The 26,664-nt window shown below is 42.9% G+C and overlaps 1 protein-coding gene across 2 annotated transcripts in view; it reads left to right on the top strand.

Annotated features, from left to right (window-relative positions):
- ccbe1 (collagen and calcium binding EGF domains 1) overlaps positions 1–25,103 on the top strand; it is a 58,018-nt gene extending 32,915 nt beyond the window's left edge. The window contains exons 4-12 of one of the 2 annotated variants that reach the window (XM_080868830.1): positions 4,641–4,693; positions 4,869–5,003; positions 5,248–5,385; positions 11,302–11,411; positions 12,446–12,551; positions 13,115–13,254; positions 22,150–22,185; positions 24,264–24,299; positions 24,554–25,103. In XM_080868830.1, coding sequence (XP_080724956.1) covers positions 4,641–4,693; positions 4,869–5,003; positions 5,248–5,385; positions 11,302–11,411; positions 12,446–12,551; positions 13,115–13,254; positions 22,150–22,185; positions 24,264–24,299; positions 24,554–24,814 — 1,015 coding nt within the window. In that variant the 3' untranslated portion in view covers positions 24,815–25,103. Of the gene's footprint in view, positions 1–4,640; positions 4,694–4,868; positions 5,004–5,247; positions 5,386–5,823; positions 5,839–11,301; positions 11,412–12,445; positions 12,552–13,114; positions 13,255–22,149; positions 22,186–24,263; positions 24,300–24,553 lie in introns of those variants that run through there. The other variant, XR_013970068.1, reaches the window with a different exon arrangement.
- The last annotated feature ends 1,561 nt before the right edge of the window (positions 25,104–26,664 follow it).

Here is a 26,664-nt window from a genome sequence, read left to right on the forward strand (position 1 = left end):
TATGTCCCACTCTTTTTAGCACGATCAGGCTAATCTGAGTACAGAAGCTGCATCCTCTTCACTTTAAGAAACCTCTTCTCTTGTGAGGAATGCAGAATCACTGGCAGCAATGTTAGACAAATAAGCCTCCATGGAGCAGAGTGCATGTGTTGTCTCACAGCTGTGTGTTTGTGTGTGAGTGTGTTACCATTCAGTTTGCTATTTTTCCTTTTTTGTAAAGCGATGATCGATTTATTTTTCGAACTTCTTGCTGTATCCAAATGTTGACGTTGATGCTTCTGTGTGCTGTGGTGAATTAGTGTGTCACAAGGCACTGCCAGGCCAAGCTGGGTGCACCGTGTTGGTTCAGGGAAGGGCTTCTGTTTATAAGGTAATTAGAGTGCTTATGGTTCACCTCGGGTAACTGAGGTCAGACTAGTTTATGTCTAGATTTCAGGGGCCCCCCTGTAAGAAGATATGCATTACTAGCACATTTAAATAACCTTGTGGTGAAGAAAAAGGCACAGGTGACAAAACAAACAGGCTGTGTGTTGTCCTGATCACTCTGAATAAGTGCAGGTTTTCACAGTCTAGTGTGTGTGAAATCAAGTGTCAGTCACAACATGCGGGCATTGTGCGTGTGCAGGCCTGTGACTCCCTGATATTCTTGTAGAAAAGTGGCATGAATGCACCTGGGAAATCTTTCTCCCTTGTTCTTTCACTCATGAATATGAATGAAATCCACATGTGTTTCAAATTTGTTTGCCGATTTGCATGAAGCACATGAGCGAACGGCAGGCTTGCAGGGGAGAGAAGCTGTTGTTGCGAAAAGTGCCAAGGCTCTGTGCGTCAAAACTCGGCGGGGTTTTGTTTTGTGTGCTGAATCATAAAGTGCTTTGTGGTTAAGTGGCCGTGCACAAACTCCTTAATAGTTGTTGTTGGTAAGAGAGCAAAGAAGCATTCATGTCGTGATCCCTGACTCTCCCCAAGTGTGGAGCGTGATTAGGATAAGAGCATTTTCTGCTATTAAACAGTGTTAGAGGAGCAGAGGTAAATTGCTAAATAGTTTTTGGTGAATCAGGAGTTGTCTTGGTACATGCTGCATTTATAACAGTTAAGGTATCCGTCATCACACTTAATCCCAGCACTTCAGCGCTTCAGTGTTACACTTGTGTAGACTACAAACACTAGCTACAACCCTAACCACTACACAATGTAGGAATTTGACAGAAATGAGCAGTAATATCAACACAGTGCATTCGTTTTTGAGCATGTACTTCACTATATGGCATGTACATTTTTTGTTGTCATGTATTATCCATTTATCTCTGAGGACTTCCATTAAGGAGTTGTGGCAGATTTTTCACAATCAGGAAATAAATCATGTGGATAGTTTGAGGGTATTTTATAGCCTTAGTGCACCAACCTTAAACCCAAGCATCTATCATCCCATGTCTTTACAAAGCATGTTGTTTTAACTTTTAGACAGGTCATGTCTTTACCATCACCCTTTATCTCTTAGTTTTTGTGTCCACACATGTCAAAATACAAATGTTTAACCAAGTGGTGTCATAATAAATCAGTAATTTACATTTAGCCAATTTGTAAAAATGGAAAATGTCAGATAATACTTAGTTGTGTTTAAAGTGCTTTTTTATCAGCAAGGAAACCAAATACCAGTGCAATTACACATGTTTATTTAATAATATAATGAGAGACAGTACGGCGAGGTATAAAATGATAGAGATAATCAGCATTTCCCTGGATGCTAATTTAATAAAACAAAAGATGCAGCTCAGTAAAAATGAACTTGAACACAGCTTGGGATCCAGTTTCCATGGGATGCTGTTGCCTCTTTCGTGATCCTTTGGAGACGGACATAGATGTTTGTTTTCTCATGATTGTTCAGCTAACCCTGGTTATTTTGCTAAGCTGGTTATTTGCTATAAGTGCCTTCTGCCCTCAGGGGGATGTTATTACGACATGCGATATTGGGTCACGCAGGAAGCCATCCTCAGATCTACTCTCTCGGGGTGTCTAAATCCAAGCTTCTCCCAACATTCAGTATGCTGGGATGCAATCAACATAAATTGAAAGACAGATGTGCACAGATCTGCTGTATATGTTTTCTGTACAATAATTTCATACCTGCTTTACAAACTGATTTACAGTACAAATATGACAAGGAAAGATTAATAAGAGTAGCAGCTCTTGAAGTTGCCAGTTGTCTTAATCAGCGCTTCTGTGACAGCGTCCAGTGTGTGTGTGTGTGTGTGTGTGTGTGTGTGTGTGTGTGTGTGGTACATGCATAGATCTGTTCCTCAGTCAGTATGTTTCATACTATGCAGATCAACAATGGTGGTCATCTTGACTGATTTCAGGAACTGACCAGTACCTCATTTATGTGCTAAAACCCCTCTCTCTGATGTTCAGAATCACTGCACTCAATTCAACAACCCAGCAAATCATATGTACTCAGTGAAAAATACATCAGTGCACCATATTTGAATTTATACATAGATGCGTTACACATGGCCTGCTCTTTCCCCATTAAGAATCTCTTGAGTGGTGAGTGTTCCTTTTGTATGATAATCACTTGTGCATGAGTTAAAGTGTTAAGTTTGAGGTAAGGGTTCAAATCTGGTTTTTGCAGGTTAATTTCCTCCTGTGGAAACCTGAAGAGTCACAAATGTTTTTTTAAAATAAAAAACTACCATAGTCAACTTACAGTCCTCTGAATTATGTTGAAATTCAAAGAAGTGTAATTAGACCTGAGCAAACATGCAGAAACAGACACAGCAACGAGATCTGCCTACAGCTGTGTGTGTGTGTGTGTGTGTGTGTGTGTGGTTATGTGTGTGTGGTTATGTGTGCATGTGCGTGCATAACAAAATTAGTTTTAGATTTCTTCAAACACGTTCATATAAACAGCCTGAAATATTGGAACAGTTTAGTTTTTACTTTTCTTAAAAGCTTGAAAGTCAGTGTTTGGTATGACCACCTTCATTCTTCAACACAGCCTGAAGTCTCTTAGCGAGCTTTCTTCTAATTTCTTTAAGCAGTCTTCAGGAATAGTTCTCCCAGCTTCTTAAAGGACATTCAAATGTCTCCTTTGGATGTTGGCTGCCTTTTTGTTTCATTCTCTGTCAAGATGATCCCACATTGCTGTAATAAGTCTGAGGCCTGTGCTCTGAGGAGGCTAATCAATGACTGACAGTGCTCCTTGTGTGTGTTTTTTTTTTCCAGGTATGCTTTTACTGCACTGGCAGTGTGTTTGGGATAATTTTGCTGAAAAATGAAGGTGTCGCCAATCAGATGCTTTTAAATAGTGTTGTCAACACGTTCCATCAGCATTCACAAGATCGCTGTTGCAGTCCTAAACATGACAGAGTGCCAAGCAGATGGCTATAGAAAATGACTGTTTTACCTCTTTCCTGATGTCTTCCATATATTTATGACCCAGAAATCTTACACTTGGATCCATCTTTCCATCAGACCTGTTACCGATGATTTTCAGTCTAGTTCTTGGGTAATTTGGCATACCTCAGCCTTTTCTCCCCATCTCCCTGGGGGAATGGGTTCTCAACAGCCACCCTTACACTGAGACCATTTCTAATGAGGCTTTAGTCAACAGTAGATGGATCAACTGAAGGACCTGACGTGTCTCTCAGGACCTGTGTCATGTGTTTTCTGGATTTTTTCCTATTTCTTAAGGACATGACTTTTAGATACTGTTCATCTGCTGTAAATCATTTTTAAGGCCTGCCACATCTTCTTTTGTTCTCCAGTTGTCCACTTTTTTAAGTCCACACTGTACATTATGCTACAATATGGCAGCGTTTCAGCTAATAGCTCTTTGGGAATCAACTTGATTGTGCAAAAAATACTATTGTATGTCTGTCAAACTGTGTTATCTTTGGGAGTTTCATGGATTCAATCAGCTAAAGAAATGGAAACAAATTATGTGTTCTTACAACAGACTAGTAACAAAGATACAATTTGAAATTGGCTCTTTGCTAAGTTTTCTGTTATGTGTAAAAACAACACTGGTTCATCCTGTAAGTTAAGAGCCTTTTTTATGTTTCAGTGATTCATAGGTCAGTGTTAAGAGGGTCAATAAGCATTCCATTTAAGTAATTGTTTTATTGGTGCTGAAGTACTACAGTATTTTATACCCGTCAGACTGTGCTATCTTTGGCATTTGTTGTCGATTCAGCTAAGGAAAGGGACAAATTATATCTTTTGGGACAGGTTGCTAAAATGCCCAAAGGTACAGTTTAAATGTTGTTCTTTGTTAATATTTTTGTTATCTGTAGAGAAAACATTGGTTCATCCCTGTATGTTAGGGGCCTTTTGTAATACTTTAATTATTCATAGGTCAGTGTTAGGCTTAACACACCGAAAACATTCCTCTGAAAATGTTCGGGTACAAGGAGTGGACTGAACATGAGCGGAAAAGCATTTTTCGACCTGAAGAAGTGTTGCTCAAGATCACTTAAAAGAATTGTAAGTCTGGTTCCTTGGAAGCAAAATACAAAGAGAAAAAGAGGAGCTCATTTCTGTATATTCTCACAGTACTGTATATTTTATGTAAATACACCTTTGTGTATTAAAGTAGTGAATTTGTCTTCTTATGCACATGTTCCTTTGATATTTTACAGAAAGAAGTGTTGCAAGGGCTTTAAGTTTGTTCTGGGCCAGTGCATTCCTGAAGGTATGAAACTGGATATCTCTCCTGTGCTTCTCTGATTATTTTGGGAATTCTTCCCAAACCCATCCAGTCTTTAGTCTTATAATATGTAATAATAAAAACTTAATGGTAGATGGATCTGAGATGCTCAGTTTCTGTTTTCTTGCTCATACTGACAAAGCGCTTCATTTATGTCCAGACTATGACGTATGCGCCGGCGCCCCCTGTGAGCAGCAGTGTACCGATCATTTCGGCAGAGTGGTGTGTACCTGTTACCCCGGCTATCGCTATGACCGTGAGCGTCACAGAAGGCGAGAGAAGCCCTATTGTCTGGGTGGGTACACCACATACATATTAATCAGTGTCATCTTTTAAAATAATGTTTGATTATTTGATCTTAACGGTCATTTAAAAGAAGCCTGTGCTCCTTTTGTACAAAGACAAAATACCTTACGATGAATATTTTTTATATATATTTCTTTAAATTATCATGAGGTTGTGCTTGTCAGTAAAACCTAAGTGACCCGAAGTGACACTTTGTCTTTCTTTTATCTCCCTCTTGTCACCGCATGATGCAGACATCAATGAATGCGCAGACAAAAACATGACTGCATGCTCTCAGATCTGCATTAACTCTGTGGGGAGCTACAGGTGTGAGTGTGAGAAAGGCTACTTCCTGGAAGAAGATGGGAAAACATGCACCAAGGGGGAGAGAGGTGAGATTGACATTTTCTCTTCAGCCAAGGTCACCTCACAGTCAGACGTGCCCTTGAATAAAGAGACTGACATTTTGTCTTTATTCAAGGGCACCTCTGACTGTGACGTGAAGCTGACAGCTTGTTATTGGTGTATGTGAGCGAGAGAGGGAGGCGGAGGAAGAGGAGGGGTACTGCAAAACACAGACACCTGGGAGTCATTAGACATCTTCGACCCTTGTGCATGTCAGAATGGTTCTGTCTCCTCAACGTGCTGCTGCCCCTTTGACTCCTGATCTTTCCTGATTTGCTGGGTGTATTTGAAGAAAGCTCAAATGTTCTAGGCGATAAAAAAACATTTTTTTCTTATTTTGCCTCAGATTCAGTTGCAATGAAGCAGTAAAGTGCTAAAGATTTGTTACTTCCTCCCTTGTGTTCATCTTCCATTGCATACTATAGTTCAGCAAAAAGCTGGAGAATGAGAAACTGCGGTACACATCATGCTGCCACTTTATGTCCCGCTGTTTTGTAATATAGTGGGGGAAAATAATATCCAGACAGTTTCACCATTCAACCACAGGCTCGAGACCAAACTAGAAGAGCTACAGTGTGCTTTTTATGGGCTTTGTTTCCATAGGAATGTGAGGTATGTGCAAGTTTATTGATTAGATATTATCGTTTTATGTATTGCATATGAGAGCATGAGGGTGGGAATGGATGTCTGTATCTGTGTGTGCCTGTATGTCTGTGTCTATATGTCAGGTTGGGTATCAGACGCCACCTCTCTAGGGACATCCCAGGTCCTCCAAGGTATGGAGGCCTATCTCTCCCCACCACTCCCCCTGCCAGTGGCAGACGCCCTCAAACATCGGTGCGTTGGTGGTTCTTTGTGTCCGGGGGTGGGCGTCCAGGTACACACCGGCTCACTCCTGGTGGCTGCTTGTCGGGGCTTGGAGCCTGGGGCTCACTCGGGCCACTTCGGGGGTGGGGTGCCCCCGGCCTCTTGGCACTGCAACCCCCCCTGGCTTCTGCTCCGCGGCTGCTGAGTGACCCCTCATCTGGGGTTCTCCTCAGCTCTTTCTGGGATATCGTGCAGCTGCCCCTCTGTTGGTCTTCCTTGGTCTCTTGTGCTCTGAGGGCCTCTGGATGTCTGGAGTCTTGATCTCCTCCATACCTGCTTCATGCCCTGGAGGACGGGGCTGTGGCCCCCCCACACCCTCTAACAGATCTTTACATGAAGGAACCTTTTTATACAAGCGCGTCCATGCTCACAGGTGTACACACGGGAGCTCACACACACAAACTACACCCTTTTTGGCTCCTACCTCAAAGCACACTGTGCACTGTCGATCTTACGTGCTGCACAATAATGTTTAATATTTAGTATTTACTGTTATATTCACATACACTCAACAAAAATATAAACGCAACACCTTTGTTACTGCTCCCATTCCCCATGGGATGGACGTAGAGACCTAAAATTCATTCCAGATACACAATATAACCATCCCTCCCAAACAGTGGTCACAAATCAGTCCAAATGTGTGGTAGTGGGCACATCTGCTATATTGAGATAATCCATCCCACCTCACAGGTGTGCCACATCAGGATGCTGATCTGACATCATGAGTAGTGCACAGGTGTACCTCAGACTGCCCACAACAAAAGGCCACCCTGGAATGTGCAGTTTTGTCTCACAGCAAAATGCCACAGATGCCACAAGCAATGAGGGAGCGTGCAATTGGCATGCTGACAGCAGGAATGTCAACCAGATCTGTCGCCCGTGCATTGAATGTTCATTTCTCAACCATAAGCCGTCTCCACAGCGTTTCAGAGAATATGGCAGCACATCCAACCGGCCTCACAACCGCAGACCTCGTGTAACCACACCAGCCCAGGACCTCCACATCCAGCAGGTTCACCTCCAAGATCGTCTGAGACCAGCCACCCAGACAGCTGCTGGAACAATTGGTTTGCACAACCAAACAATTTCTGCACAAACTGTCAGAAACCATCTCAGGGACGCTCAACTGCATGCCTGCCGTCCTCATCGGTGTCTTGACCTGACTCCAGCTCGTCGCCGTAACAGACTTGTGTGGGCAAATGCTCACATTCGATGGCGTCTGGCACGTTGGAGAGGTGTGCGCTTCACGGATGAATCATGGTTCACATTGTTCAGGGCAGATGGCAGCTGAGAATGTCCCAGTTCTTGCATGGCCAGCATACTCACCGGACATGTCACCCATTGAGCATGTTCGGGATGTGCTTGACCGGCGTATACGACAGCGTGTACCAGTTCCCACGAATATCCAACAACCTCGCACAGCCATTGAAGTGGAGTGGACCAACATTCCACAGGCCACAATTGACAATCTGATAGACTCCATGCAACGATGTGTTGCACTGCATGAGGCAAATGGTGGTCACACCAGATACTGACCGGTTCTGGGTCCCCAGACCCCCAATAACGCAAAAAACTGCACATTCCAGGGTGGCCTTTTGTTGTGGGCAGTCTGAGGTACACCTGTGCACTACTCATGATGTCAGATCAGCATCCTGATGTGGCACACCTGTGAGGTGGGATGGATTATCTCAATATAGCAGATGTGCCCACTACCACACATTTGGACTGATTTGTGACCACTGTTTGGGAGGGATGGTTATATTGTGTATCTGGAATGAATTTTAGGTCTCTACGTCCATCCCATGGGGAATGGGAGCAGTAACAAAGGTGTTGCGTTTATATTTTTGTTGAGTGTAGATCATCATGATGTTGTTTATTATGTTGCTCTTTTTTTTCTTCTGCTTGTTTTCTTTTTTCTTTCTCAACAGGTGATCCAGGGGTCCGTTCTTCGTACCTCGCTTACTACATCCAAGATCAAATCATCGCGCTAACTTTGAGCTCGCTATTCCGGTTCTTCGAACACACCTGTTGTTGACGATTAGTATAGCTGGATGAAGTAATGTGAGATCACTGGGTGGCTTAACAGGGGCTATGCATCGATAGTAGAAACATTGATCGGCAACCCTCTGATTGGTCGGCGAAAATGTCGAAGGAGCGCGCTCAGTATTTTTCGGCAGCAGAGCAAGAACTCTTGAGTGAGGGATTTCAGGAGTTTCAGAGTTTAATTAAAACGCAAGGGAACACTGCAAAGGCTGCAAAAGCAAGGAGAGAGGGCTGGCAGAAAGTTGCTGACAAATTAAACTCGTAAGTAATTTAATAATAATAACAATAATAATGGAGTGGATTGATATAGCGCTTTTCAAGGCACCCAAAGTGCTTTACAATGCCACTATTCATTCACTCTCACATTCACACACTGGTGGAGGCAGCTACGGTTGTAGCCACAGCTGCCCTGGGGCAGACTGACAGAAGCCAGGCTGCCATATCGCGCCATCGGCCCCTCTGGCCAACACCAGTAGGCGGTAGGGTAAATTTATTATATTATATTATATTATATCATATTATATTATATTACATTATATCCTCTTTCACATTAGAGCCACAACAGGACCCACTAGAACATAAGATAAGATAACCTTTATTAGTCCCACACGTGGGAAATTTGTTTTGTCACAGCAGGAAGTGGACAGTGCAAAAGTTATGAGGCAAAAATTAGAATACAATAAGAATAAATACAGTACACAACTGTACAGAATAGAATAAAATAAAATACTATATACAGTAGAATAAAATAAAATAAATATACAATAAGATAAAAATAGAATACAAATACAAATACTATATACAACTGAGTAAAAATACAACGATGACAGAAAGGATTATTGCACTTAGTATTATTGTATATGTATGGATGTGTGTGCTTGATCAGTGGGAACAAGTAAAAGTGAAATATAAGAATATTCTACAGAATGGTAATATTTATCACTTATATTGCTTTTAGTCTCTTGAAAAGAGACCCTGAAATAATCTGTTTGTTTATAACAGCAACCAAGAAAAGGGCAGAGCATAAAAAGACAGGTGGTGGTCCTGCAGCCCCTCGTCAACAAGTTGGTTAAGTAAATAATACCCTCACGGGAAAATCGATATCTCTCTATGAGCACACTGTCGCGCTGAGCTAAAGGATCCTGTCTATCCCGCAATATACGCTGAATTCTGAAAACTCTCCTTATCAATCTTGCACCTTCCGCAATGGGTGGCTCGCGTAAACGGACAGGATATGACTGCGACAGACTTCCCAAATCCACCTTCGCTTTTATAGCCGTGGTCTCCCATCTTGATTACACGAAGTAATTTCCAATTACTCTAAAATATGAATTACATCTGTAATAATCACATGTAATAAGATGATTAATAGTACATTTCCCTTTTTTTAGGAAATGACCTGTATGTATCTGTGTGAAATCAATAAATGGATCAAGTGCTGCATTATCTTTAGTTACATTGATAATATTTATTTATGGTAAAACAGTGGTGAAATATCGCTGTTGCTTTCATATAAATGAAGCGGACATACCTGAGTGGTCGCGATCTAATCCTGTTTACATAAAGTAAGCCTGCTCCCGAGCAGGTTTACGCTTACGGATCTGTTGCTATGACAGCAAGTCCCGGATGAGCTTCGGAGAACCGAACGATCCAAGATCACGCGAAATCGTCAACAATCAAATCCAGCTAACTTACTTAGCGAGGTACGATGAACGGACCCGAGGTGATTGATATATGTATTTTTTGTCTGCTTATTTTGTTGGTTTTTGTTGTTTGCCCTTTATCACATTTCCTTTTCCCCACTGTTTTTCTTTCCCTCTTTCTTTCTCCCCTTTCTTTTCCCCAGTCAAATCTGTCCCGTATTCAGCAAGTGAAAATAAAATAAAATAAACAATAAAAAAAAAAGGTGAATCAAATAGACCATTACGGCAAGGCTGGGATGGTCCATTTGGTAAAGTAAATCCGTTGGGCCTTTAGACAATAATTCTGATGGCAAAAGAGCCAAACGGGACAGGCAAAAAAAAGAAAAAGATATTATCGTTTAAATCTGGACGAACGAGCAAAAAGCTGAAAAAGTGGAAAGGAAAGTAAGAAAAAAAGACATGTAGTTATTTTCAGTTGTAACAATATGTTATTAAATCACATTGTTAACTCTGAACTCATTTTAATTCTGCACTTTCCAGCGACTGACTCATTTTTTACAGCCCCCTGCCAACTTTAGTTCAGTAAATCACCCACAATGGTTAATGTACCTTTTCGCTAGTGGATTTGCTTTTCCCCAGTTATTAAAAAAGAGAGTGTTTGCGAGAACAAAACTGCTCAATCTTATATTCATCACACAAAGAAAGCAGTCACTATCCGGTTGTACAAATCAGATCAGAATAAAGTCAGAACTGGTTCATGAATAGTTTCCTCATTTCAGGTTTTAATACCTGTTTCTGAAAAGACTAAAGCACAAACAGAACTATAAGACTAAATAACTGTTTTGCTGCTTTTGCCTTCAGAACATAAGCCACTCATCCCTCACTCTGCTCACACAGCTTATCAGAAACCCATCGAACAGTTACGAAGGCAGCACTGCTGAACATAACAACACTATTTGAATTATTAGACTGTTTTGGCGACAGATTTAATGTAACCTGACAGTAATAACAATTGTGGTTTCCCTTTATGTGGTCAATTTAACACAGCTCTGAATCATACGCTTTAGGTTAACTTTCCCAAAGCATAGCTTTTGGTTTACACTTTATGACAAGCAAGTGAAAGATACGTGGTTCGGTCCCAGGAAGAGACACAATTCCCTTTGGGGGCTACGTCAAGAAGAGAATCCAACATAAATATCTGCCAAATCAAAAATGTGGAGCTTCCCACTGTGGTGATCCTTGTTGAATAAGGGAGCAGCCAGATGTAGCTTCTTCAGTAAAGTCTGTTTTCCGGACAGTTTTCTAAGAAAAGCATTATGTTAACATAAACATTTTCCCATTTCCCAGCAGTACATCTCTTTGAGAAGTCTGATAATGTCATGAATACTGGAACCTGCTCAGCCACGTGTGATGATTTCTACCAAATTAAGATGTCTGTCCTACAGCTTAAACAGAAGGTAAAAAAGTGCGCATTGGATTGGTCCATTTCACCCACAAACTCAACAGAAATATCACAAATCTTGCAAACTGAGCTACACATGTGCATGACAGCAGTATGTTAGTTTTCATTGTGGAACTCAAAAAACTGTTTTTGTTTAATAAAATAAACATAAAAATGTAGATGTTCTTTAAAGTTTCAGAAAAAAGTAAGTAAAGATTTCATTTATTCATATCATGGAAAGGTTAGGAACCCTCAGTTTGAACACCTGTACCCAAGGTCACAGGCTAAAGTCTTGTATAATTTTTACTGATCAGCAGGTGAACCACAACCTTTCAGTGTGTGTGTGTGTGTGTGTGTGTGTGTGTGTGTGTGTGTGTGTGTGTGTGTGTGTGTGTGTGTGTGTGCGCGCGCGCCAGCATGGACAGATGCTTCTGCGTCTTGCATGAATTCTGATTTGTCAGCCCTGGCAGCATGGTGAGGTCTTTAAGGTATTACCCCCAGGGGTCACCAGCTCCACATGATGTTCTACTCAGATCAAAGATAACTTTTTCCTCAAGGATGCTACTTAGTATACAGGAGCAGGAAAGCTCCTGGTCATGCTGAATAATGCAGAGGGGTTGCCTGGCCTTCCATCTGGCTGGGTTACTGCTTATACTGTGGTGCAGATAGATGATCAACTTTAATCTTTGGCAGAGAATAAAATTTTAGCTTAATTTTAGTTTATGTTGGCCCTCCAGGGTGAAAGTTTCATTTCCTGTTTGACATTGCAGGCTTTTATGAGTCATTGTATGTAAAACTGTTTTTAAAACTAAATGCATAATTGTACAGTCAGATATTTGTATGTTTTATATACACTGTCCACTTCCTGCTGTGACAAAACAAATTTCCCACGTGTGGGACTAATAAAGGTTATCTTATCCTATCTTATCTTATAACTTCCAAATCAGCTTAAAAAAGGGCTTAATTAATTCAGCAATTTTTAGTTAACTTTCCATGGCATTTACAGTGTTATTCAACCATTTCTTCTTTTTCTTTCGTAACTCCTCTAAGATGGCTTTGCTGTCAAACAGTGCTGGCATCCCTGAGCAGATGACGAGTGAAAAACTCCTATCACCTATGTCTTTACCAGGGCCTCCAGGTTCCCCTGGACTCCCAGGTAAGACACAGCCTCAGTTTCTACGGGAGAACACCAGCCTCTATGAAGAAGTCATGACGTTAAGCAAAATGTTGGAAGTACTGATAGGCTAGATGCATTTAGGCACACCTTACATGAAAATATTACTGACAGCACTTATGCTATTAGTAGGTTTAAGCCCACACTGGGGTAATGCACTTTTTACAGCATGGTAAAAATGCATTAATCAATAAAATACAAGAGTATTTAGTTTTCACAATTCAAAGCATTGGACAACTTTTAATTTTGACCTGTTAATAGAGAATTAATATTTGTACCATATTTAACTGCAAACTATAGGTAACCTCAAATTGTAAACCTCTGAAAAGCTAAAATCCAAACTTCAGGGTGTTTTTGTGGTCATCCCTCTTTTAAACAATGTTAGCACACAGTGCAGGTTTTCCTCATATAATATAGGCATTGTTGGCATCATCTTAACATTGAAATCTCTCTAGTACAGCTAAGAAGCATCTATTATGCAGAGTCTGTGTGTGTAATCTCTTCAGTTGTTTCCTACCCACTCATATCAGTGTGTAATACTTCAGGAGATCCAGGACCAGAAGGCCCTCCAGGAATTTCAGGACAGACGGGGCCCCCTGGACCACCTGGCCCCAGAGGCTTAATGGGACCCATTGGACCAACACCCGACCTGTACCACATCAAACGAGGCCCTCGGGGACCTGTGGTCAGTTATTAAATCCCTGTTTTACAATTAAAAATTTACGCAGAATTTAACAAGAAAAACTAACGTTCGTCTTGGATGAAACAAACAGCCTCGCAGCATTTTATATCCAATTTGTCTTTGTTACGTCCCCCCCCGTCCCCCACCACGGCGTAGGGTATAATTCTGAATAATCAGTGACCAACGCATAAGCCGCTGGTTGTGATTATACATCTTGGAGAGGAAAACTAAAGGGTTGTGATCTGTGAATACTTGGACTGACCTCTGACCTGACTCTGTATAGACTTCAGAATGTTGCAAGGCCCACAACAAAGCAAGGGTCTCCTTTTCAATGGTAGAATACCTGAGCTGGTGTTTGTCAAACTTCCGAGAGAAGTAACTTACAGGATGGTCAATGCCCTGGGTATCCTCCTGGAGAAGCACCGCTCCCGCCCCAACTGCGCTGGCATCTATTTCCAGTTTGAATGGTAAAGAGAAGTTAGGAGCAGACAAAACAGGGGTGCAACAAAGTAAGCCCTTAAGGCTTTCGAAAGCCTGCTGGCAACTCTCAGACCAAATAAACGGCTTTGAGGGGCTGGTTAAGTCAGTGAGGGGGGCAGCAACAGAAGAGAAATTCTTACAAAATCGTCGGTAATATCCTGTCATCCCAAGGAACCGCCGCAGTTCTCTCCTGGTGGTTGGTTGGGGGAACTCTCTAATCGCAGTGACTTTGGCATCTGCAGGGCGCACTTTTCCTAGACCAACTTGCTGGCCAAGGTAGAGGACACTGCCTCTGGCAAAATCACATTTGGCAAGGTTCAAAGTGAGAGATGCATTTTCTAGGCTAATGAAGACTTCTTTCAATGTAGCCATGTGGGTTGACCAGTCACTGCTATACACAACGATGTCATCCAAGTAGGCTCTGCAGTTGGGGATGTTTCCCAACACTTTATTAACCAGTCTCTGAAATGTTGCAGGGGCACTGCACATGCCAAAAGGCATAACCGTATACTGCAGAAAGTGGTCAGGAGTGACAAAAGCTGAAATGTCAGATGCTTGCTGTGTCAAAGGCACTTGCCAATACCCTTTTAACATATCGAGTTTAGTGATGTATTTTGCAGGCCCGATTTCATCAATGCAGTCATCGATAAGAGGTAAGGGATGTGCATCCGGTACAGTGACAGAGTTCACCTTTCGGAAGTCGGTACAGAATCTTGGGCTTCCATCTTTTTTTGTGTCTAAGAGACATGGTGAACTCCAAGAGCTGGAGCTTGGCACTGCAAATCCATTCTGAAGAAGATACTCAACTTCCTGTTTTATGATCTCCCTCTTTGCAGGACTAACCCGATAAGCGCGCTGTTTGATTGGTGTAGGGTTAGTCAGCACCACATCATGTTTTATGACAGAGGTTTGAGACGGGATATCACTGAACAGAGATGGGAATCCCGATATGAGTGTTATAATATCATTACTCTGTTCAGCAGGAAGGTGGGACAGGTATTGTGTTAGGGTCGACAATATCACAGAATTACCTAGTCGAGCACTTTGAGGCTCAGCACCCCGTAACACCAACCCATCTTCATCTGGGGTAATCTCCACCTTGGTCACCGAAGCCATCGGAAACGTAGCCACAGATGGCACAGCTGAAGGTTCACGAGAGTTGTACAGCTTCATCATGTTGACATGACACACCCGAGTGGGACGTCTGCGATCTGGGGTCTGAATAATGTAGTTAGTCTTGCTGAGTTTTCTCTCTACAACATAAGGACCAGAGAACCTAACGGAGAGAGAGGAGCCGGGCACCGGAAGGAGAAGGAGCACTCTGTCACCTGGCAGAAATGAACGGTCAACAGCCCGCTGATCAAAGTGTCTCTTCATTTTCGCTTGTGACGTGGCTAATACCTTCCTGGTTAAGGAATAAGCCCTCTTCAACCTGTCATTCAGTGTCTTGACGTACTCTGGAAGGCTTTTGGCGTTGTCAACCGGTGTAGCTAGCCTTTCTTTAAAAACCTTCAAAGGACCCCTCATCTCACGCCCAAACACAAGTTCACTGGGACTAAATCCCAGAGATTCTTGGGTTGCTTCCCGACAGGCAAATAAAACAAGTGGAACACTTTCATCCCAGTCCCGTTGGGAACTATAACAGTGTTTCCTTAACATAGACTTCAAAGTCTGATGAAACCTCTCTAGTGCCCCCTGACTTTCAGGATGGTAAGAACTCGAGGTTATGTGTTCAATGCCTAATGTTTTCAGGGCTTGGGCAAACACTCTAGACTTAAAGTTAGTGCCTTGGTCTGTTTGCACAACCTTAGGCAGACCAAAGGTTGAAAAGAATCTCAACAGTGCTTTGACAACAATCTGAGCTGTTATTCTCCGTAGTGGGATTGCCTCGGGAAACCTGGTTGAAACGCACATGACAGTCAAAAGAAACTGGTTTCCAGTTTTAGCTTTAGGTAGAGGCCCCACACAGTCAACAATCACTTTTTGAAATGGCTCCTCTACTACTGGGATAGGACAGAGAGGAGCTGGGGGGATTACTTGGTTTGGCTTGCCGGTCATTTGGCATACATGGCAAGTACGGCAGTATTGAACAACATCAGATTTCAGTCCGGGCCAGAAAAAATGTTTCAGAATTCTGGTGTATGTTTTATTAACCCCCAAATGTCCTGACCATGGATGGTCATGTGCTAAGGACAGTACCTGGGTACAATAAGCAGTAGGTACAACCACTTGATAAACTGCAGACCAGTCTGCGTCTTCCGAGACCTCACTTGTCCATCTGCGCATCAGAAGACCTTCGTCAGAGAAGTAAGCCAGCTTTTTCCTTTTGGCATCCTGTTGACTGAGAGTGGAGGAATGACACTTGGACAGGGTTACATCATTTTTCTGTGCAATAATGAACTCCTCTCGGGAGACTGGCAAATCCAGAACTGGTTGTGTTTTGTCAGCAGGTGGAACTGTGGCCTGAACCTTAGATCCAGAGGTAAAGTTAATCACGTCACCAACGGGATCTGACCTCATGAAGGAATTGGCCAAGTCAGGACCATACTTTTTTGTCTGGGCCCTCGTAACTACACAAGCTGGAAAAATGGCAGGCTGGTCTTGGGCTGGGTCAGAATCCCGGCTCAGCTCGGGTCTGTCTAACACCTCAGGAATGGGTGTGACCTTACCTCCAGCAAGGTCATTACCTAGGATGAAGTCAATGCCTGGTATGGGCAACGCAGAACGAATAGCCACTTTAACAACTCCGCTGACTAATGTTGACTGAATGTGAATAGTGTGCAAAGGGGCAGATACAAATCCGAGTTCTACTCCCTGGACAATAACACTGGACTGGCAAAACGACGACTCAGAAAACGGTAAGACGTTTTCTCTAATGATGAACTGAGAGGCCCCTGTATCTCTCAGTATTTTTACTGGTTGTTGATCTTTTGGATTCCCAGTCAGCGAAACCACTCCCTCTAGAATGAATGGTTTGAAACAGGGGTCAGGGTGGTTAGTGTTCGGTTGAAATGCCCTCCCATTCTCTGTGGCTTTAATCAGTCCCACCCCTTTTGGTTGTGAGGATAGTTGCTGTTTACGCTTTAATGCCTGACATTCTGCAATGAGATGACCCCTCTTGTGGCAATAAAAGCATTCACGCTCACCGTGGGGAGGCGAGGGCACCCTCACTGGCCTCGCAGCAGAGCAACTAGACTCAAGCCGTGCTGAGCGCAAGGTTGTGGGCCTATCTGGATGGGAAACAGGGGTAAAAACATTCTTATGAGTTAACACAAACTCATCGGCCAACACAGCTGCTTTGGACATTGACATCACCTTCTGTTCATTTAAGAACATTATGAGCCTCTCAGGTAATGAATTTTTAAAATCCTCCAGTAACATTAACTCACGCAGCGACTCATACTCATCCCCAACTCCGTTAGCAGCGCACCATTTATCAAAAAGAGCCCCTTTTTCATGTGCAAACTCCACATATGTTTGACTGCTGGACTTCTTATGGTTCCTAAATTTCTGCCTGTAGGCTTCAGGTACCAGTTCGTAGGCACGTACAATTGTTTCCTTCAACACGTCGTATTTCATGCTTTGCTCTAGCGAAAGTGAAGCTACTACCTCCTGAGCTTTGCCCACTAATTTACACTGAAGTAATATGGGCCACATGTCTCTTGGCCATTTCAGAGCAGTAGCCACCTTTTCAAAAGCGTTGAAGTACGAATCTACCTCAGTCTCACGAAAGGTAGGTACTAGGGCAATATGTTTGCTAACGTTAAAACTTTCCGGGGAGACTTTCGGGATTTCTTTAGTGGCATCTGTTTTCTGTCCTGATGACACCCACTGTCACGGTCCGGGGCAGCGGCCGTGTGAAGAGTGGAAAGGAGGACTCAGATGCAGCACTTACTCAGATGTGAAGGTGATTTATTGACAAACCTGAACATGAAGGGAGAACAGCAGGGAGAGCACGCAGGGGATTCACCGGGTATGAACACAGACGACGCGACGAGGAGCAGAGGAAATCACACACTATAAGTACACGAAGAGACACTGGGAAATCACACACAGGTGGGGGAAACAGCTGGACCTGATTAACCTGACGAGACAGGGGAACACTAACACCAGGGACCAACAGAGGGAGCACAAACCCAGAACCCAGTGTCTAAAATCCCAAACACAAACCATCCCAAAACAGCCATGAATAATAATGAAAGTAATAGCAATAAAGAACATAAACATAAAGTCACTGAGTCATGGTCGCAGGACCATGACAGTACCCCCCCTCAAGGGCTGGCCCCCGACAGCCACAGAAACACACCACCAGATCCGGGCGGGCGGCAGGGGGCCCAGGACGGAGGGACCAGCCGACGTGGCAGCCGGTGTGGCATGAGGCCGGACGGGCTCCTCGGGCCCCCCAGCCGACGTGGCAGTCAGTGTGGCATGAGGCCAGACGGGCTCCTCGGGCCCCCCAGCAGGCGAAGCAGGAGGCTGGACGGGCTCCTCGGGCCCCCCAGCGAAAACAGCCGCAGAACCAGCGGGCACACACAAAACAAAACTAGGAGGCACGTGGGCCTCTGGCACACATGAAACAAAACCAGTAGGCACGTGGGCCTCTGGCGCACGTACGGAGGGCTGCAGCTGCGCAGAGCACTGACCCTGCTCAGGCAGTGACAGCCCGGTACAGTTCACAGCTGGCATCTTGGCCTCCAGGGGTCCAGAGTAAGCTGAGGGCAGTAACCCAGCCTCTGGGGAAGCCCCGGAGTGAGCAACAGTCTCTAATGTTGCCAGCTTTTGAGGAACAGGTCCGTAGCGAAACAGTTTGTCTCCCTGCCCAGAAACAGCGGTGGAAAAACAGTGTGAAAATTGTGGCTCAGCCATTACCGGAACTGTGGGCTGTAGCGATGCTAGCGGTGGTGGTGGCTGAGTGGCTAACTGGAGCGGCGGCAGAACGGGTAATTGAGCCCTTAGGGAGGCTAACGGTTGAGCCACAGACCTGGGAGCTTGTGGCTGGACACAGAACTGAGCCGGAGAATGGTGATAAAGTCCTGGCTCAGAAGGAGCGGCAGAGAAACAGTCTCTCGGTTTTACAGAGGGTTTGTAGACGCCCACTTGCGAAGGATCCGTTACCACGAAGGTAGGTAAGCTATCTACACTGTCTCTCATCCCGCTCTGAATAGCCCCAGAAAACAGAGTCCCGGAATCTGGGGAAGCCAGAACATGTCGCTCGCTCACCGCCTCGGGCTGCTCGAAAGTAAAAGCAGACGGGGGGTGAAGTCCGAGGTCCAAAAGGAGGAACTCCCGCTCCCATGAACAAAGCGAGCCCAGAAGCCATGGGAGACCGGTCACCAGACGCTGTAGCCGCCTCTCTATAGCGCGCTGGGACGTGCCACCCGGGTTTTCCAGCCACCGGTCGATGAGCTCCTGTGTGGCATCGATGAGATTTTCCCGTAGCTCCCTGGACGGGTTAAGCGCTGCTGGGTCCATGTTGTGGTCGCGTCGTACTGTCACGGTCCGGGGCAGCGGCCGTGTGAAGAGTGGAAAGGAGGACTCAGATGCAGCACTTACTCAGATGTGAAGGTGATTTATTGACAAACCTGAACATGAAGGGAGAACAGCAGGGAGAGCACGCAGGGGATTCACCGGGTATGAACACAGACGACGCGACGAGGAGCAGAGGAAATCACACACTATAAGTACACGAAGAGACACTGGGAAATCACACACAGGTGGGGGAAACAGCTGGACCTGATTAACCTGACGAGACAGGGGAACACTAACACCAGGGACCAACAGAGGGAGCACAAACCCAGAACCCAGTGTCTAAAATCCCAAACACAAACCATCCCAAAACAGCCCAAGAATAATAATGAAAGTAATAACAATAAAGAACATAAACATAAAGTCACTGAGTCATGGTCGCAGGACCATGACACCCTCAGTGCTTCTACTTCAAGCTGCTTTAACCTGACTTCTTTTTCAGCTTCTATCTCCAGCCTACGGACCTCCAGCCGGAGATCATAATCTGCTTTACGCACCTTATCCTTCTCTTGTGCCTCTAGCTGTAAACGCAGTAAGCGAACCTTAAGCTTTGCATCACTGCTAGACGTTTGGGATTCTGGAGTGAAAGGCTTAAAGCGAGGCAGAGTTTGGGGAGCCGCATCCGAGTTAACTTGGGCACTCGGAGGTGTAGCAGGCAGCGCTTGCTCATCAGTTCTCTCTGGAGAAGCTGGATCAGCAGAGGCTCCAGGGGGAGCTAAAGGGTCCTGAGAAGGCACCCCAGCTGTAACAGGGCTGATTAAAATACCCAACTTGATTAATCCCTCCAACAAAGCCTGCTTAATCTCCTTCTTCACTCCATACTTTGGTACAGAAAGGTTATACTGGGCAGCAATACTCAACAGGTCGTCTTTGCGACATAAGTCAATCTTATCAACGCTAGGCTGACTAACAAAATCAAGCAGGTCAAAACTCATCTCCGGCTGATACTATGAAACGTAGACACCCTAAAATCACGGCACCCTCCTCATTAATATAGGTTGTCCACCGCATACAACGATCCCGGACGAGCCCCCATTTGTGTTACGTCCCCCCCCCACCACGGCGGGGGCAAAGGCAGGCAGGGGACAGCAACACTGGACAACCACAATCAATGAAGGAGGAAGACCACAGAGCAGTTAGGTATCAGGCAGAATTTAATGGTTGGACAGTCAATCTTAACAACAGAGAAGAGGTGGGGGGGAGGAGGACTGGGCGGTTGATCCAAATCAAAGAAAGTAATAAAACAAAAAGAGGTCAGTAGCTTCCAGGGCCTAGCCTAACTGAAAGAAAAGTGCAAAACAAAAGGCCTACCTAGCTACTCGATAAAAGTCAGTGAAAACCTACAAGGGTGGCATCAACCGCATAACCTAGTGTGACTAACAGAGTAAAATCTACAACCAATGTATAGGGTACCCCGGCTTACCTGTCCAGCCTCCCACCACACACAACATAAAGAAGCCTGTTCGCAAATGTTTGTCAAAGCAGAAGCCAGCAGCCCCAGCTGGCCAGGGAGCGGCTCATTTGTAGTGTTCCTTGGAGTGTGATTGGCCAACTGAGCCCAGACCAGCCAATAGACACCTGCCAATCAACTTCGAACTGGCCAATCAGAGGAGGCCTGACGCCTGAAAGATAAACAGAACACAAAACAGAGCACAAAAGCAAAGCCACACCCCTTGGCACGTAACAGTCTTATTCTTCATGTCAAATGGAGAATATAAAAATCAGAAAGTTTGTGTCCTGATTGTGACCTATGAATAAGTTGATGTATAGCACCACTCTTACACCAGTTACCTCTATTTATTATTATTTTTATCTTATAATTTTACTTTGTGACACATAGAAGAATGGCTGTTTTAATATGAAAAGCAATACAATCTTGAAAATCTCTTTTTTCATTTTAATGATTCACTAAATTATTATATTATCAGATAATTTAGTGTAACTGCATTGACAGGAAACCCCCCTGAGAAAGACACAAAATACATCCCGTCATGCACCCTTTTAAAGACCCTCATTCTTGCGAGGTGGATAAGGATAACACGTGGAAATGGCAGGACAACAGCTTCGGTTGCTTTCTTTGGCTTGCTGTTTTTGTGCCGTGCCAAGTCTTTCCTGCAAGTGTCAACCCTACATGTTAAAGTGTGGGACTGGAATCAAGAATGTGCAGGATGTGGCTATCAAGACATATTTTCTACTTTTTTAAAGCTCTTGTATTTATGCAATCTTCTCACTGATAAATCAGACTATCATCACCTACCATCAATCACATCACAAGCTGCTTAAAGCCAAAACAAGAGCTGTAGAGCAGTGTTTTTTAGAAGATGACCTGTTGCTTTGTGTTTGAGCGTGGATGCGTTTTTTTTAATCTTATTTATACATTTCATCAGTACACATGCTGATGATCTCCTACTGAAAGGATGTTGTCCTCTCATCGCACAACAACCTGGTTAAACTCTAGGTGCAGTTAGGTTTGGTTTGGTCACCAGGCCATGTGTGTTTGACTTCATGTCTGGATTTCAGAGGTGATGAATGCGTGACTCAGAAGGTTTTTAGTGATCTGAATATTGGCGCTACTCCCTATACAAAGATTATTATCCCATGAAAGAGATCAAAGCACTCTGTGTTGTCAGTTTGAAGTTACTCAGAAATGGCCTGGAGGCAGGAACAGAGTTAATCGTGGGTACTCTCACTTGATGTAGCATAATAAAGTAGTTTTGTATTTTGAGGGGCTTTGGGTAAACTGTTTCTGGGAATATACTGAATTCAACAAGCCGCCACAGAACAATACTTTAAAGCAGTAAATATAATTTCATACCTTTGGAGTTTGAAACAAAAGTGACTAAAATATGTTTAAAAATCAAATATATCTGAACTACTTTTTGTATTGAACAGGGGCCTCCAGGAGCACCAGGAAAAGACGGTCTAAAGGTGAGTTCAGATGCTATTTAGTCAACCAGAAATCTTCATTTTGGGGAATTTTAAAGTATAAATTTCCTCTACAAGGCAATTACTATAGACAAGAGTAGAATTGCCCATCACATTGATCCCTTAGGGAGCAGGAGTCATCATCACCATTGACATATTGCATCCTATTTTAAAAAAGAAGTCGGTGCGGTGAGTGCAGAAAGCACCGGCTGTATAGATTTGCCAAAATCATATCAATCAAAGTAAATTTCTCAATAGCTAAATTGTTCCCCCCCTCTCCAGATTTGTTCAGGATGAAAAGCACAAGGCAGGTGCCAGAATACTTGTTAATCCTCACCTGGGTGCTGCGCGGGCACATGAGGGGATTACTTAACTGCAAGTTGCTACAAGTTTATAGGCAGTTTTCACAGTTTTGTGTACAACATGAACACAAGCTTTGGTCGATGCTTGAAACATGCGTTACATATTCTTACAGAGAGGGTCAGGATTTTGCTCACTTGGAAAGAAATTTCTCAAGTCAGACTTGAGCCCGTGACTTCAGCACAGAAATGTCATTGACCACCAATGTGAACACTATAGATACCTCTGGGCTGTTTTGGTTGTTTGGAATCACCTGGATTTATTCAGATTGGCCAGCTGGAGATGTTATTTTAAAGGGCTAACAGGAATGCTTTTCTCTGCTTTGCGTTCTTGTGAAGCCTAAGACAAAGGGTTAAAAAAAAGAAGGCTCTGACAGATGGTTAAGTCTGAGATTAAGTGGGCACAATGCAGATTTCATCCTAGTTACTGTGAGATTTATTTTGTGCATTTTTCACATCTTTGCATTAAACAATATGCCTCTTGCTCTTTTTTACAATATCTATAACCAGAAGCTCTTGCTCTGCCACTTTGCTGCACCGTGTTGTAGTTGAGTTTGACAGTGGTTCGCTCTCATTTAGATGATGATGGTTTTTATATGGCAAAATAATGTATGAACATCACTTGTGACTGTGGCAGTTGTTACTAAGATTAGCCTCAAAGAAAAAGCTTTTTAAAAATAGAACAGAGCTCTCTCTCTATCTTTGATTTGGCCCTAGCCTGTGATAAGTACAGCAGGTCGGTGGTGCAGTGAGTGAGTGAGGTAAGATTTTCTTTTTTAGTTTCACTGGGGACTTGATCCTGAACCTTCAGGATGTCAGAATGAATTTAGACTGAGAGCAGCCAGGTGAAGTAGTTAAAGGAGCTAATATGCAGAAACCTTGAAACATTATGAGACTTAACAGTGCCCGTGATTGGACACCAGGGTGGTTGTGTTTATTTAAAAGAAAAATAAATCACTTACAAGAGCAAGGTATGAAAGCTTCAGAGATTCTCATGTTAAATTGGACCTTGTAACTCTGTTTGCTTGGCTTGTAGATTGAACGCATGGAAAGACTTAGGTGCATCTGCCTTATTGACACAGTACCTTGGTGTTCTTTTCAGTGCAGCTGGGATGTTTGTGCGGATAGATTGGAGGGTTATGGTAATATGTCTCTCAGAGTAACAAATCCAAACCATCTGCCAAAACACTCCCAGCCCCCTTGTGACCCTGAGCATGGCTAACAGGGTAGTCAGCTTAATGTGTATGTGCTACTGTAAATCACCAGGCTGCCATGATAATTCACAGTCAAGCTGTAAAGGATCCAGCTTACTAAAGGGGCTAATTTTACTTTTTTGCTTAGAAATGTATTTGTTATCTAAAGCTAGAAAAGAAGATTTTACACTAAACTCTATGGAGAGCCACACTTTGTATTCTCACATTTTGAGCATGAGCTTTAGGGTGACATTTAGATAGTTTATGTTTCAAACTTTACACAGAGTTGATGAAAGCTGCATTGCTCTTTTAGCAAATATATACAGTATAACAACACAGTACATGCTTCTTTGATATAATGTGCTCCCATTTATTCCTTTTTTAATCCATGAAGCAATCGTGTTTACTTTCATCCTGAACTCAGTTTTCCAGTTTGTGAAAGTTCCCGTAGCAGAATATCATGAATTCCTCTCATGCATTTTCCTTCAGTGTAATTCATCTTAGCTAAATATTTGTTTTGTTTCCTCAGGGGGACAGAGGAGCTCCTGGGCCTGTTGGACCACCAGTAAGACTAAGGCTATCTATACCAAGGCCACATTACTGTAACTCGTTACTATCAAATAGAAAAGTGTAGTTAAACTACAGCATGGCTGGGAAATTAAATGGTATCTCATGGAAAGTATTCATTATCATCATGTCCAAGCATCCAGTGGCCTTGATGCAATAAACTCTTGTGTAATAATTATATTTATATCCACAAATAAGCTAAAAATCTAAATTTCTAAATCAGTTTTTCTGTATCTCTTTGGTCAAACCCAGGGCCCTCCAGGATCCTTTGATTTCCTGCTTCTGCTGATGGCAGACATCCGAAATGACATCGCAGACCTGCAGAGCAAGGTGTACGGTCGACCTATGCACTCTCTAGAGGAGGACTTTCCCACAGTCCCTGACAGCGGGAGACAAAACCAGGACCCTTTAGATATGGGCTCGGGTGAGGACTCTAAGGAAGCGCCGCCTCGAACAGGCGCAGGGCCGAAGAGGAACAGGAAGAGGAAACCAACACGAGAGAGAACAGAGTGAACAAAATGGAATGAATGAAAAAGTACAAAAAATACATTGTCTTTGGTGTGAATATTGAAATGATCTGCCTTCTTATTTAACTTCTTAAAAAAAGAACATATTTTATGCTGTTTGATTACAGATTGTCTATTTTTGTATGATATACAAAATTTCATCTATTTTTTAACAAAAATGAGTAGACTGTGCCAACGCATGCTTTTTTATTGCATATTTTCAGAAACCTACTGTTCCTTTATAGCACATTAAAGAAGTCTCTCATAAAAACAGGGTTTTTTTTCTCTTTAACTGTAAACAATCGGCATGTGTTGCATCATTTTTGTGCTTGCAGGAAGAATTAAAGCAGCAAAATATAGAATTTTACTTTTTAACCTTAGTGCATTGAGTCTCATCTATTGCATGACCCATTGTCATTTTTAAAACTTTGTTTTACCAAAAGTAATGATTCAAAGAAAGTTTGGAAATACTGCTGTAGTACCAGCTGTGATCAGAGCTGCAACTGTGGATTATCGGTAAGTTTCAAATGTCGCTGAAATGACACCGCACCTTATCTAATACAGCGTTCCTACAGTTTTTGACTTCTGTCAAGGAGGTGCCATTTTTTCTGTGTAGTTTTGAATGAATTCTCATAAAACTTTGTTCTGATGAAGACGAAATGAATACATACCAAATATTCCCTTAAAAGTGAATACTGCCCAGAGAGTGAGCTGTCTTGGTGGAGGTTTGCGCTGTCACAGTGGTTCTTGTTTTGTAATGTTTTGCTACCTGTAAGAGCTCCAAGGTGAGAACAGTTTTGTTTTTTCATAATTTATTTCTAGTTTTTACAAAAACAAAAAACAGATGCATATTTGTTATCAGAGCTTCCTTTGATATACGCAGTGACGCTGCGCGCTGAGGTGTTAGTTGGAGGGCTGCGTTAGGCACCAGAGCTGCCTTCTGGTGCCTAACCATAGCCTGTAACTTGATAATTTTAAAGTAAACTTCTTAAAACTGAATTATATCTCCTGCCATGGACACCAGACTAGAGATGGCACGATACCACTTTTTTATGTCCGATACCGATATCATAAATTTGGATATCTGCCGATACCGATATGAATCCGATATAGTGTTTTTTAATCAACAAAACTGTTTTTTAAAATATCTTGCTGCATTTTGTATAAGTTCATACTCAAGTTTAAAACAACAACTACACTAAAGCTATTCTGTTATACCTGTATGCAAAAAAAAAAATTTCATAGTTCAGCAATACTGATCAATCTAATAAACTTAAACCTACACCATCCTCCCTATTCTGGTATTTTAAAGAGTACTTAGCATAAATATTAAGCAACCTAACTAATAGGGTTCCAACTCCCAGCAACAACAAAAATAGGGAACCACCCCTCACGCTCCACCTCATGATGCTTAATCGACGTAATCAACCTTAATTTGATGCAGTGTGAAAAAAAAATGCACAGAAATCAATTATTTTTCAAGAAATATTAAATAGATTCAACATCTTTCTTCAACAAAATTGCAGACTGCACAGATGGTACCTTCCCAAAGGAAAAAGTACTATAGCTTACTAGGGTATATTAGACTTAACAGTTACTATATACAATAATGGACTTCTATACATTTTACATCAGATTAAAACTTTGTGTGTCAGATAATTATTTATTAAAAGCTAGACATTTTAAATGAGAATAAGAAAGAAAAGTATGTCTTTGTGCCCCCTTTTCCCTGTTAATGCCCTATCGGCCCCCCTGGCTAAACTTTGCTAGATCCGCCCCTGCACAGTTACCAGCGTCAGCTACGTAGAAAAAGATCCTGGTGTAGAAAGTAATATTAAATACATTCTAACAACAGCT

The sequence above is a fragment of the Rhamphochromis sp. 'chilingali' genome (genome assembly GCF_963969265.1).
Source record: "Rhamphochromis sp. 'chilingali' genome assembly, chromosome: 2".
NCBI lineage: Eukaryota > Metazoa > Chordata > Actinopteri > Cichliformes > Cichlidae > Rhamphochromis > Rhamphochromis sp. 'chilingali'.